Source organism: Alnus glutinosa, chromosome 8, assembly GCF_958979055.1.
Source record: "Alnus glutinosa chromosome 8, dhAlnGlut1.1, whole genome shotgun sequence".
In the NCBI taxonomy this organism is placed as follows: Eukaryota; Viridiplantae; Streptophyta; class Magnoliopsida; order Fagales; family Betulaceae; genus Alnus; species Alnus glutinosa.
This window is the reverse complement of record NC_084893.1, coordinates 22,278,637-22,293,419: the sequence shown is the minus strand read 5'-3', so window position 1 is coordinate 22,293,419 and position 14,783 is coordinate 22,278,637. Positions and strand designations below refer to the sequence as shown.

Here is a 14,783-nt window from a genome sequence, read left to right as displayed (position 1 = left end):
TCGACCATGAACGATTGGACATCAGCATTGACATTGACTTGGAATGTCTTCATCATGACTATTCTACTTTCTACAACTCTGTGCACGGCGTCCTTAAGCCAGGTAAAGTCTTGCTAGACGAAGAAAATATGGTTGTACATGTTAGTGACTCGGGTTCTCAATTCTTTTTCCTTTCTCTTTTTTGATGGTGAGATCTTCTTTTATATATATGTATGTATAGTCTCACTTGAACTCGCACTAATCCCCTTTACCTCGACCAACATACAGTCCTCATGGAGAAAACTTGTTTCTTATTCCCCCTTTGTGTGTCACCTCTGATCATGTGGCAATTTTACATGGCAAGCTTAGTTATTGCAACTGTTCCCAACCTTACCATCGATCAATCTGCTCTTCTTGCCTTAAAAGCTCAAATTTCTTATGACCCTTACAATGTTTTGACAAACAACTGGTCCACCAACTTCTCTATTTGCAACTGGGTCGGTATCACTTGTGGTTCCAACCATCATCGAGTCATCGCATTAAACCTTTCTTACATGGATCTTGTAGGCACCATTCCTCCACATTTGGGAAACCTTTCATTTCTTTCTAGTCTAAACATTGAAAACAACAGTTTTCATGGCTCTATTCCAAACGAGTTGTCTCATCTCTACCAGTTGAAAATAATTGATCTTAGTCATAACCAACTTTCGGGCTCCATTCCATCCTCAATCTTCAACATATACAGCTTGAAACATATTTATCTCTATGACAACATGCTTTCTGGTCTGATGCCGTCCATTATTTCCAACATTTCATCATTGCAAGTCATTCACCTAGAAGCTAATAAGCTTTATGGTAATATTCCACACAGTTTGTTCAAGTGCAAACAACTGCAATATTTATCATTAGCGAATAATAATTTAAGTGGAAGTGTACCTTTGGAAATTGGGGACTTAACCATGCTCAGAGATTTATACCTTTACAACAACGTCTTTGGAAGTATGATTAGTATTCTTTTAGTTTTTAGTCACTTGCAAGTTTGAGTATTTGTTTCCAAATGGTTACTGTTTTGTAGGTACTATTCCACCCACTTTGTTCAAGTGCAAACAACTGCAAATTTTATCTTTGTGGAATAATAAATTTACGGGAAGAGTACCTCAAGGAATTAAAAACTTAACCATGCTCATAGCGTTAGGCCTTTCTCACAACAACTTTGGAGGTATGTTTTGATTGATTTTATGGATGACATCATTGACTTTTTCTTGCCTCAAATTAGGGTTCCCTTCAATTAAAAGTACAAAATAATTTGTCCACAACTTATAAGGAAACAAACGGATTTAAGGAACTTTGGGGAAAAAAGAAAGAAAGAAAATTCTTGTGAATTGCAATCTATTGGTTATTGCTACTAGGTTCTTAATGACCCTCTTCCTAACTTCCGAGTGACAGATTGGTGATCGATCTGGTATGTCGGTCGAGCTTTTCTTAATGTGTCTGCTTGTAAACACGTACGAAGCAGTGTAGCAAAATCAAGATGATTCCAATAAAGATGTGGAAATAAAAGTCAACAAAGAAAATAAAAATCAACAAAAGACGGCTATGTTTTTTTATGTGTTTTAATTTTTTTTTTTCATAAAGTATCCTGATATGATATGAAGCCATGAAGGTAGAAATATTTGCATGATCAATATGAGTTGCAAAAATTATATACGTCGCCAAAAAAAGTTGTAAGTCACTCTCATCATACTGTATTTGATATTTGATTAGTTTAAGAGAAATTGTGATCTTAAGTCTGTATATGTACTTAAGGATTCACACGTATGAAAAACCAGAGAAATAAAATATACATTATGGCTATTGAATACACAATATATTACTAGTTGCCATGCACAGGCCACCCCAGAGCAGGGGGTGGCCGTTGAGCCACCCTGGCCTATGAGGTGGATGCTCGGCTAGGCCCATGAGCTAGGTGTGGCTTGTGAGCCACGCCTAGCTTGCTCTAGGGTAGGCTTCGAGCCACCCCCATCCCCCAACCTTTTTTTTTTTTTTTCTTTTATTTTTTTTTTAAATAAGTTTTTAATTTTAAGGTTTTATATATTTATATATTTTACATTTTTTTTAATTAAGAGTGACACATGTCATCATTCTGTTGGTGCTAACGTAGTACACTAACGAAATCCGTCAAGTGTTTCAACGAAATTTGACTACAAAGACTGAATTGTTATTTTAGCCTACCCCGAGGACCTCTGAATTATTTTTTATACCGCAATGAACGATTTATAGTTTAAACCAACCACATGGACTGATTTTGTATTTATTGCTATTTATTAATTAGCTCTTAATTTGAAGTTTTTGTTAGTTTATTACACTTGTTCACTTGTATGCACGATTCATTTAAAGCATTTTTTTTTTTGAATAGTAACGCATGGTTGTTCATATTGTGACAGGTGCAATACCAAGTGAAATTGGAAATCTACAAAGCATTAAGCTCTTTGATGTCAGTTTCAACAACTTTATTGGTCCAATTCCATTTGAGATATTTAACATCTCAACAGTACAAGTAATTTCAATGGTTTGCAATAACTTCTCAGGCCATCTTCCATCAAATGTAGGCCTCTTCCTTCCAAATCTCCAGCAACTTATTCTTTGGGAAAATCAACTAAGTGGAGCAATTCCTAGCTCTATCTCTAATGTTTCACAAGTCACTCTGTTAGATTTGAGTGACAACTCATTTTCAGGCTTAATTCCTAAAGCACTTGGTAATTTAAGGTTCCTTACAGGGCTTGGCGTAGCAAACAATAATTTGACCATTGAATCTTCTACTCCAGAGTTCAACTTTTTCTCTTCTTTGTCAAATTTGACATATCTAAAACAGTTACAGTTGTCAGGTAATCTACTGAATAACATCCTTTCTGATTCCATTGGAAATCTCCCAACTTCTCTTGAAGAACTTTACATAGATCATTGCAATATTAAGGGCAACATTCCAAGAGATATAGGCAATTTAAGCAACTTGATGACTTTGTCTCTACAGTTTAATGAATTGACTGGACCTATTCCAACTACTGTGGGAAAATTGCACAAGCTTCAAGGATTGAGAGTTGATAATAATAGACTAGAAGGTCTCATCCCATTTGATCTTTGTCATTTAGAGAGCTTGTTTGAGTTGAATTTAGGTCATAATGAGCTTTCTGGACCTATTCCTACATGTGTAAATAATCTAACTTTTCTAAGATATCTTTATTTACACTTCAACGAATTAACATCTGAGATTCCCTTGAGTTTGTGGAGCCTCTCTTATATCTTAAAGGTCGACTTGTCATCAAATTCTCTAAATGGCTCTCTCTCATTAGAGATTAGAAATTTGAAGGTGTTGATGGAATTGGAGTTATCAAGAAATCAACTATCTGGTGATATCCCAACAACAATTGGTGACCTCAACGATTTAGTTAATCTTTCATTGGCGGACAATAGATTAGAAGGCTCAATTCCTGAATCTTTTAGTAAATTGATAAGTTTGGAATTCTTGGATCTTTCCATTAACAATTTATCTGGAGAGATTCCTAAGTCCTTAGAAGGACTTTCACAACTCAAGTATCTAAATGTCTCTTCAAATAGACTGGAAGGAAAAATTCCTGTAGGAGGACCATTTGTATACTTCTTTGCTGCATCATTTATGTCAAATGATGGACTTTGTGGTGCTCCTCGATTGCAAGTTCCCCCATGTAAAGAAGGTGCTTCTCGACCCAAAAATACCGCAGTAGCATCTATACTAAAGTATGTATTACCAACAATTGGGTTAACAATGCTTGTAGTTGCTTTTGTATTAGAATGGACAAGACGCCAAAAAAGGAATGCAAAACTTCTGGTGGAGACAAACTCACCACAACTAGCGACATGGAAAAGAATTTCCCAACAAGAACTTTTTCAAGCAACAAAAGGGTTCAATGCAAGCAACTTACTTGGTAAAGGGAGCTTTGGATTAGTATACCAAGGGACCCTTTCAGATGGTATGATTGTTGCAATAAAAGTTTTCAACTTGGTAGTAGAAGGGGCATTCAAAAGTTTTGAAACTGAGTGTGGGGTACTACGCAACATTCGTCATCGGAATCTTATTAAAATCATCAGCACGTGTAGTAACAATGACTTCAAAGCTTTTGTATTGGAATACATGCCTAATGGGAGCCTACAAAAGTGGTTGTATTCTCAAGACTGTTGTTTGAGTATCTTACAAAGACTAAATATAATGATTGATGTCGCATCAGCACTAGAATACCTTCATTATGGTTATTCAACACCTATTGTTCATTGTGATCTGAAGCCTAGCAATATCTTATTAGATGAAGATATGGTCTCACATGTTGCTGATTTTGGAATTGTCAAACTGTTAGGTGACAAAGATTCTATGATGCAAACCATGACTCTTGCTACTATTGGGTATATGGCACCAGGTGATATTTTTAGCCTACAACTAAAACTTGCATGTTTATCATTATACTCATTTATACACAAATAACTATAGTTTTTTGGTAGAATATTGATTTTAACACTTTATATCTTTGGAATATATAATTATGTTCTCATGATTAATTGTTATGTTACACGTAGAGTATGGATTGGAAGGAATTGTTTCAACAAGTGGCGATGTGTATAGTTATGGTATTTTGCTTATGGAAACTTTCACAAGAAAGAAACCTACTGATGACATGTTTGGTGGAGAAATGAGCTTGAAGCGTTGGGTAGAGGAATCTTTACCCTTTTCAGTAACTAACGTTGTTGATGCCTATTTGTTGAGAACTGAAAAAGATTATGCTTCTATGGAGAATTGTATGTCATCCATAATGAGATTGGCGTTGCAGTGTTGTGATGAGTTACATGAGCAGAGGATTAATGCAAAAAGGATTTTAATCACACTCAACAAGATCAAATTGAATTTTCTACAAGATATTGATGGAAGCTAATATGAGAACATCAAGTTTGTTTATAGCTCTTTCAAGTTTGTACGTGCTTTTGAAATAATATTATATTTTTAAGACTCCACTAAAGATATTTTTTTATAGTCATTGATTTGTTTATAACTAGTACAGTTAATGATTGTAGTTATCATCTATAGTTAGCAGCCAATGGGTATTCTACGTTAGTCTCAAAGTGTTGAAGGTAAAAAAATCACTATTTTTGGTATCGGGACACAAATGAAAGCAATTGTGGGATTGTAATTTTTTTTTTTTTAAAGTACATTGAACAAGAAACAAACAGCTAATAGGCTTAATGCAGAAATAAACCATAAAGCAAGTTACATTAATAATGTAATAGGAGGTGGGTCTTTCCCACTTACAATAGAAACTGAGGGAGGGGGAGGAGTAGTGGGAATGCGGCCAGAAAAAGATTTGGTTGTGACCCAATGTGCCACTGAGTGGACACAAAGGTTTGCATTTCTATTGACTCTTCTAACACTCTAGGAGATGGAGATTGGAAGAGAGTCAATGATATCGTAAATAACAGATGAGATGCGCCAATCTGGAGGATTCTTGGGATGTTGCAAAGATAGAATAACCACTTGAGTGTTACCCTCAATGATAACTTTCTCAAGATTAAGAGAAGTAGCAAAAGAAATAGCTAGACACACAGCTAAGGCTTCGCCATAATTTGGCAAACAAGGAGAACTAATTTGGGAGATCATACTAATAATATGACCCTTGTGATTTCAACAAATCACTGCTTGTGTTGAAAAAGTATCCCGGGTTACTATGTCAAAATTGATTTTGTAACCAAGACTTGTAGGAGGTAGCCACCGTTCCACTGGAGTTGGCCGGGACTCGATTCCAAGCAATGAAGTGCTCCATAGAAATCTTGTTGATATGTTGAGAGACTTGAACAACATCAAAGGAGAGAGCATCATGAAAGGCTTTATTTCGGTAATGCCAAAGAAGATCACACGACACAGCTTCAAATATTTGTAACATGTGGTGATCAGTTATAAGGATCCCTAGAGATGTTGGGGAGATAAACAACTCAACCCATTCTACCATATATATTAGAGAAATTAAGAGCCGTAGAATCCAAGGGCCAAAAGGAGTTGCGCCATACTACCCGAGAAAATGTGCTGTTGGAGAATCTGGCTTTCACTCGAAGCCTTTGTCGACGTATGGGGGTCCTATCATGGCCTTAAACCTCATATCTTCAGTCTAGGTGCTTAGTTCTAGGATCATGTCTGGAACAACCATTCTCCCTTCGGTCATGCTTACAACCTCATACATGGTAGGCCTAAGTGACGGGCAAGGGTCTTATGTTCCACCTATTCATTGATATACTTATATGTAATGAACTATATTTTTATCTTACAACTAATTCATAATGTTATAATTAAGCAAAAAAAATAATAATTATTGGTAAAGCATCCTTGCAAGACTTATTGAGACGAGTAGGAAAATGCATACGCAAAATGGAAAAGTTTGCTAATTAAGTTCTTGTTTTCATTAGTTTTTGTCCAAGATGAATGTTATAAACCTATATATACCATTCATCTTGAGGGATAGATTCAGTTGTAAATAGGTGTTGAAGTTAAACTTATTAGTTAGACAGTTAGTTACCGACACGTGACACGTGATGTAATAAAGATAGTTAATTAGTTACTTTACTCTGTTTTTATACTTGTATAAAGATAGGATTCTTCGTATCATTTACACAAAATATTAATTGAAATCATTCGTTCTCCACATGCATTTCATCTTCTATCTTTCTCTCTACTTTCTGATTCTTGATTCTTGCACATTGCAATTCTGTTAGTCAAGGTCACGCTTGCGTTCAACATTTGTATTGTCCACTATCATTGAATTTGAGGCTCATCCTTTTGTTATCATTTTTTACGGGGATAACATGGCATTGAATCTGAGAAAGGTATCCACAAGACCCAATCCTATCTCTGCCACTTGTAGTGCCGGCTCTTTCCTTAGGCGAATTAGGCAGTCGCCTAAAGCCCCCAAGAAAGAAGGCCCCAAAAGTTACATTCCCCCCAGTAGAAAAAGGCCCCAAAAATTACACTTCTCAAGGCCCAATTATAGTCTGATGAGGAAAGGAGGGAAAAAAATTCATTATCTATTTTGTCCCCTATTTATCTCTTCTTTAATTAAGAGACTCTTAAACTTCCATAAAAAAATTCAGATGCAAAAAACACAACAATTAATACTAAAATAAACAGTCATTAATTATCTCTATTTTGGAAGATTCTCACTCCCACAAAAAATCAATAGTCAGAACACAAAGTTGGCCAATAAAAAGGCCCAAAAACCACAAATATGAACTTTTTTTTCTTGAAAGAAAAAAGACACAAATCCTACTTGAACAATCTCTCCAGCAAATTACCAAAACTACTCTTTGAAATGCTCTATGATTTCCTCGAGCAGCCATATGATAAGAAGCCCATGAATCCAAGATCGCCGTAGCCACCTCTCGCCTCATCTTTGCCCCTCCTACGGCAATCTCTCATGCCCAAGGTCAGATCTGCAATTTACTTTCGATTTCTTTTTTGATATTTAGAGGTCTTCTAGACCTTTCTTCCACAAGATTTTATGTTCTCATGAGAGCATGCTAGGCAGCATGCACAGCCACACCTTTTCCTTTTGTATTTTTTTTGTCATCCTTTTGATTATTGATGGGGAACGCAATCAACGCATGGCTGTTGAATAGCCATGTTGAATAGCCATATTAAAATGAGATTGAGGTTTAGGGGTTACATTTTCTTGAGGAAGAAGGCTCAAAACAAAATCACATTTTCTCTTTAAAACCTCTCTTTCTCCTCTATGGGCTGCTGGTGTTAAAAAAAGGGGGGGGGGGGAGAAGAAGGCGAAAATGGCATTTTCTTTGAAATTGTAGAGGATCCTAATCGGCTCTGCTACGCCTATAAAATATTTGATCTCTACATGATAAATCCAAAATCATACTCATACCTGGTACTGGTTAATTAGTCTTTTCTGTTTAAATTTTCTTTTAACATTTCTCACCTTATTGATCGAATATCATAAAATTTGTTATTGATATGACTAATCCTGCACCCTCTTGCTCAGTTTTCCGAAGTATTATTGCTATTTAAGATATATATAACGTATTAGATTACTAGCCGAAAATTTTCAATCATATCATATTAATTAGTTGATTCTAGTACGATCAATAATATATATATAATCAACCAAGATTGCAAAAAGTTAAAATATTGCTGAAATGAATGACCAAATTAATAATAATTAAGTAGACGCACGAAGCATTCCCACTGAATCTCTTATTATTCTTGCATTAAGATTAAGAACGGAAAAGATCATGAAAATCCACCCTAGTAACATTTTTTTTATTCAATTAGAAAAAAAATAATAATAATAATAATAATAATAATGAAGCAGAGTTTCATCGTGTATGTAAAGAAGACACATGCACATGTAAAGCTAATGAATGTTGAAAATAAGAACACAACGGAATTCGTAGTCTCACCGCCGCTGGAACCAGATAATTCTCGAGCATTTATGTCGGAAGGAAGAAAGAATATGGAAGCCAAAAGAATGCATGCTATAAAAAAGGTCTTCATATTGGAGAGGAGAGTGGACACTGTTTGCTTTATGCTTTATCCCCACTTACCTACACCAACTATTATTTATAGTGGATTAACTCTGGAGACGAATTCTGGGTGTGTGTGAAAGAGAGAGATTCTAATTTGACCGTTTAAAATAATAGAACGAGTAAGCTAAAAACAACACAAGAATTAATGAAAATATGCTGAATTGGAAATAATGCATGAAAAGAAAGTTCAACACATTTTAATCAAACGGTACTGATTTTAAAAGGGGAAATGCTACTTTTACAACAACTGCACAACAAGTGCAGCAGTCGGGGCCTTTTTAGAAGCCATCTCATTTTTTTGATAGACACATAATAAACACTTAGAGTCCGTTTGAGTTTTCAATTTCAAAAAGTACGATTTAAAATAACGATTTTAAAATTTGCGATTTGAAAAAAATGATTTTTAAAAACGCAGTTAAGCGTTTGGCAAAATCGCAGTTTAGCCTTTAAAATCGTAAATTAGCCTTTAAAATTTCGCGTTTTCAAAAAGGCACCATCTTACCTGAGATTTGAAAAAGCAGATTTTTTGCGTTTTCAAATCGCAATTTTTAAAAACGCAATTTCCAAACGATTTATGTTTTGCGATTTGGTTTAAAATCGCACCCATTGTCTATGAAATCGCAATCCTAAACGCATCCTTAATGTATTATTAGAATTACTTATTTTTTCAGAATGCTAATCATGGAAATATTGAGTAAGTCTAATAATACATTTAAGTGTCAATAAAAAAATAAAATGGCTTTTAAAATTACTATTTGATCGAATTTATCATTTGATCAATCACATGTCTAATGGTGATTTTAAATACCACCTCATTTTTTTATGGATACTTGATAAATACTTAATGTATTTGTAAAATTACTCGAAAATATTTAAGTGGAATAAACCGGCAACTGTTGGAGCAATTTTTTTCTGGCGAAATGAATTCTTTTGCACATAATAAAATTAAGCATTAAGCATTGGATGAACGGATAAGAAAAAAGAGAAAAAGAAGAAGAAAGAATTGCAAGAATGACTAAATTAAATTACATGGAAACTACATGGCTCGATTAATTGTTGCATGCTGTGTCAAGTGTCGAGTTTTTTTTTTTCTTTCTCTTTTTTTTTTTAAAAAAAAAAAAAAAAAAAGAAAAGAAAAAAAGAAAAGAAAAGCAATTAGCGATTGATATCATGGATAAATCACAAGTTTCAAAGAAGAATTGCCGAGAAATTTCCAGAAATTTTGTCATGACAACCTTGTCAAATTAAGTCGTTAATCTCACGTACACCAAATTTCTTAAACTCGACCGTGAAAGATTAGACATCAGCATTGACGACGTTGACTTGGAAAGTCTTCATGATCATGGCCGGCTATTCTACTTTCTACAACTCTGTGCACGGCGTCCTTAACCAGGTAAAATCTTGCTAAATGAAAATATATATAGTTGTGTATGTTATGACTTGGGTGTTGAATCTGAATATTATTTAAATTTATTGCATGAATTACGAGGTTTGACTTTGTGAGATAAAATTTGAAAAAATTTAAAAATTTTTCAAAAAGTTGAATAAAATATAATTTATTTTTTAAAAAAAGTTGAATATTATTTTAAATATTATTCAAAACAAACACACTATTAATGACTCGGGTTGTCAAAATATATATAATAATAATAATTGTATCTTCTTCTTCTTTCCCACAAATTCCAAGTACAAACATGTAAGTTACGGAATGTTGAGCATTTTCCATATCTCCACCGACTCCAACTTCATCCTTACCGAGTGCTCAATGCTGAAATTACCCAAGTCATAACTAATTGATGGCTTCTCCAACTACACTTTGCAAACATGACATGTTTGCATGCTTCACTCTACAAGATTATTGACTGTGGTAATTTCTTGAGCATCCTCCCATTAAAGAAAAAGACAAGATCAAAGGATCAATCAAATTTAACATGATTTAAGGTTGGTTTGAACGTCTAATTGATCTTAATGCATTAGTTTGATCCATCGTGTAGGGTACAATTGAATGATCAATCGTAATACCATTGATGAGTCTATCGAACTCTTGAATTTTTTATCATCTCAGTGCACTAGTTCGATCAATCATGATACCATTGAAGGGTATTTCAAACTCTTAAATTTTTTATCATCACGGTACACTAGTCTGATTGGTCATGATAAGATTAAATGATCGACCAAACTCTTTGGATTGAAGAATCATCTTGATGCAATAGTTTGATCAATTATGATACGAGCTAATGTTCGATTGACCTCTTTGGATTAGATAATTACCATTTTACCACTCACATTAAATTTTTAATTTTTTTTAAATAGATATTAAAAGTCTCACCGCGTTGGTACATAAACATTTATGTCGGAAGGAAGAAAGAATATGGAAGCCAAAAGAACGCATGCTATAAAAAAGGTCTTCGTATTGGAGAGGAGAGAGTCTGTTTGCTACTTTGCTTTATGCTTTATCCCTACTTACCTACGCATACTATTATTTAGGAATAATTGCACCGTTGATCCCGTGGTATGTCATAATTATTTTTCACTCCCTATGATTTAAAAAGTGCATGAGAGGTCATTATGGTTAGCGATAATTACAAATCGATCTTTACAGTCAAATTCCGTTAAAAATTTTAACAGATTCTGTCAAATGCCACGTCAGTGTCATGTGTCGCTAATAAGATGGCGACACGTGTCCATCTAAATAAAAAAATATAAATTTATTTAAAAAAATTATTTTTTAAAGAAAACAAAAAAACAAAAAAGAAGAAAAAAAAAAAAAAAAAAAAAAAGCCAGCAAAGGGGTGGCTGGGCGCCACCCCCGGCGGCCTTTGGGGGTGGCTCGCGGCCACCCCCTTGCCCCATTTTTTTTTTTTTAAAAAAAAATAAGTTTATTTATTTATTTTTTAATAAATTTATATTATTTTATTAAGATGTGCATTCAGTGACACGTGGCACTGACGTGGCATTTGACGGAATCTGTTAAAATTTTTAACGGAATTTGACTGTAGGGATCGATTTGTAATTATTGCTAACCACAAGAACCTCCCATGTACCTTTTAAACTATAAGGAGTGAAAAATAATTATGGCATACCACAGGGACCAACGGTGCAATTATCCTTATTATTTATAGTGCATTAACTCTGGAGCCGAATTCTGATTGTGTGTGGAAGAGAAAGATTTTAATTTGGCCGTTTCAAATATTAGAATGAGTAAGCTAAAAACAACACAAGAATTATTGAAAATATGCTGAATTGGAAATAATGCATAAACAGAAAGTTCCACACAAAAAGGGGATTAAAATTAAAGGACAACGGAAAAAGAATCAACGTAATAAGACTTACTAACTTTGGAATAGTCCATAAATTAAGAGTTAAATATAATTCACCCTTTAAAGTTGTCATACATTTTAAATTCGACTACCAAAGTTTAAAAATTTACAATATGCCCCCCCAAGTTTTCAAAATTGTCAATGTTGCCATTCTATTTGACTTATCTTTCAAATCAGACGGAATTTTGAACACGTGCGTATCTCGTGAATTGTTTTTTATGTAAATTTATCCATTTTACCCTCACTCCAAAACGTCGTCATTTTGCCTTTAGGGGGGCAAATTGAAAATTCAGGAAACTTTGTGGAGGCAAATTGCAAATTTTTAAATATTGACTAACAACTAAAAAAAAAAAAAAAAAAAAAAATACAATTTAGCCCTCTAAACTACCACCATTTTTCTGGATGGCCCCCCAAACTACCAAGGCTTGCACTCTGGCCCCCCAAACTACCAAAACCTTTGAAAAATGTTCCTTTGGGCGAAATATTCCCATACAAATAAAAAGATTTTAAAAAAAGATTTTATAAAAAGATTTTATAAAAAGATTTTAGAAAAGATTTTAAAAAATAAAATTTTATTTTAATTTGTTTTGAATTTTTTTTTTTAATTTTTTAATTGAAAAATGACACGTGACAAGGGTATTATGAGGATATTTCGCCAAAAGAGGTATTTTTCAACGGTTTTGGTAGTTTGGGGGGTTAGAGTGCAAGTCTTGGTAGTTTAGGAGACCATCTAGAGAAAATATGGTAGTTTTGGAGGTTAAATTATATTTTTCCCAAAAAAAAATAAAAATAAAAATTATGTTTAACAAAGATATACACATTGACTAACAATAATTATATATATTCAAATTGGGAGTGCCATAAATAACATCTAACAATAAATTTAAATTACCGACAAAAGTTTAATTATAAACTATCGATCTTAGCTTATGTTTTCAAGCTTTGGGGGTCTCCTGGCTCTAATTGATGTGGAGAATTGTCTAGACGATCTAGTCTCTACTCCTAAGTTTTAAAAGGAATTGTAAAGTGAAGAACTTAGAGTGCACAATTAACTATGTTACCAGGGGTTTCGGTTCTAGGTGGGGCAAGGCAAGAGGTCTTTTGAAGTGAAGTTTTTGTCTCTGGGTTCTTAGGCTAGTTTTGTAGGGGTCTTTCGGTTCTCTCTTTTTTTGGATTTTTTGGGTGTTTTTTCTCCCTCTCCCCTCTCTCCTGTTTTGGTTTCCTCTTTGTATACTTTCTGCATATTTTGGAATGCCTTTTGCGTTTTTAATAAAATCTTCTCCTCACTTAACAAAAATTTTCTCCTTTTTTTTTTTTTTGGGTATTTTTCCTCCCTCTCTCCTCTCTTGTTTTGTATACTTTATGTATATTTCGGGGCTCCTTTTGCATTTTTAATAAATTTTTCTCCTTGTTAAAAAAAAAAAAAAAAATACCACCATACATGGTCCAGGGCCACAGAGCGGGAGAAGCAAAGAGAGGGAAAAGTAGGCTGGCAAGGAGACGTGGAGAGACTAGGTAGCATGGTCTGTCGGATTGGGGGACAGTTTATTTTTTGGTACCCATCACCTGACAGCTGTTTGACCCCCGTCAGAAATCCATTTCCCTTACTGATACGTGGTTCAAAAATCTTATAACCCTTCTTTTTGACAATGCTGAGAACCCCATATTGTGGAGCCTTCTGTGGATCCTGCATTGGCCAAGAATTCCTAGATTTGAAAGAAAAGGATTAATTTAAATGTTATTGACATATAAATGGCCTCAACCTCAAAAACCTATACTAACCCCACTAAAACTGAAGCCATTATATTATCTCTTGTTTTCTTGTATAATAGCTGCTTTTTCTTGGTGCCTTTGTTGATTTGTTCTCTGCCTTTTGGTTGGATTATTAGAGTTATCGCATTATTAATTTAGGGTTTATCTTCTTGACGGTAGGTGTTCCACTTAAAAATGATTTAAAATTGCAATTTGAAGATGATGGGAAACTCTAGGTACTTGGCAATAAAGATCATTAAAAAAATAAAGATTAATTAGTAATTGGATGTTGCTGTAGGTGAAAGAGCTTGAAATGCAGCTGTTGAGTTGTTGGCTACATATGAAGACTACACATTTTTCATGAGCAATTCATTCTGTTGGAGATAGGTGCCAGCCTGGAGGAGAGGTGCTTGAACTCTATATAATGCGAAGTTTTTCCTCTTCTAATGTTTTGTCTTTATATAAATAATTTTTTTTATTCATTTTCTCTGATTTGTTAATTTAATGCTTGAAATGCAGTTAACCAATTTTAAGAAGTTGTTCAGGATGAGATTGCAAAGCTCAAGGCTAGTTCATCTTCAGTTCCACAAAACCATCCTATAATACGCCAATTTATAGAAGCTATCTGGGTATGTTTTCTCTCTATTATTTTATGTGGAGTTTCTTGAGTGTTGGACCTATTAAAAGCATAGGCAAGAATTACAAATTTTTACTCCTAGATTTTTTACATTTTTTCTTAGTTTTTCTATTTTAAAATTCCGTGTTTAAGTGTTTTCTACTTCTTATTTTTTATCTAATACATTCTTACTGTGTTACTAATGCTAATGTATTAGTAAGAGAGAAGAAGCTAGAAAGAGGGAGAAGAGACAAGAAGCTGAGTAGAGAAAGAGAGAGAAGAGGGAGGAAGCGAAAGAGAGAATTAATTTTTCATAATTTTATTCGATCAAAGTCCATCTTCATTGAGACACGAGACACTTAAATAGACTAAGAGACAAAACCCTAGGCCAATACCCATTTACTGACTTACCTAACATAATCTAGGGCAACACCCATTTATTAAATTTCCTAAAATCCTTTAGGACAATCACCTCCTTATTGAATTACGAAGACAATACCATTGACTCTTGA

General features: G+C 34.1%; 1 protein-coding gene across 1 annotated transcript; it reads left to right on the top strand.

The window, feature by feature from the left end:
- Positions 1-335: 335 nt before the first annotated feature.
- Positions 336-4,937, top strand: LOC133876223 (probable LRR receptor-like serine/threonine-protein kinase At3g47570). Its single transcript, XM_062314508.1, has 4 exons — positions 336-978; positions 1,055-1,198; positions 2,424-4,427; positions 4,585-4,937. The coding sequence occupies exons 1-4, from the start codon at positions 336-338 to the stop codon at positions 4,935-4,937; spliced, it is 3,144 nt and encodes a 1,047-aa protein (XP_062170492.1).
- The last annotated feature ends 9,846 nt before the right edge of the window (positions 4,938-14,783 follow it).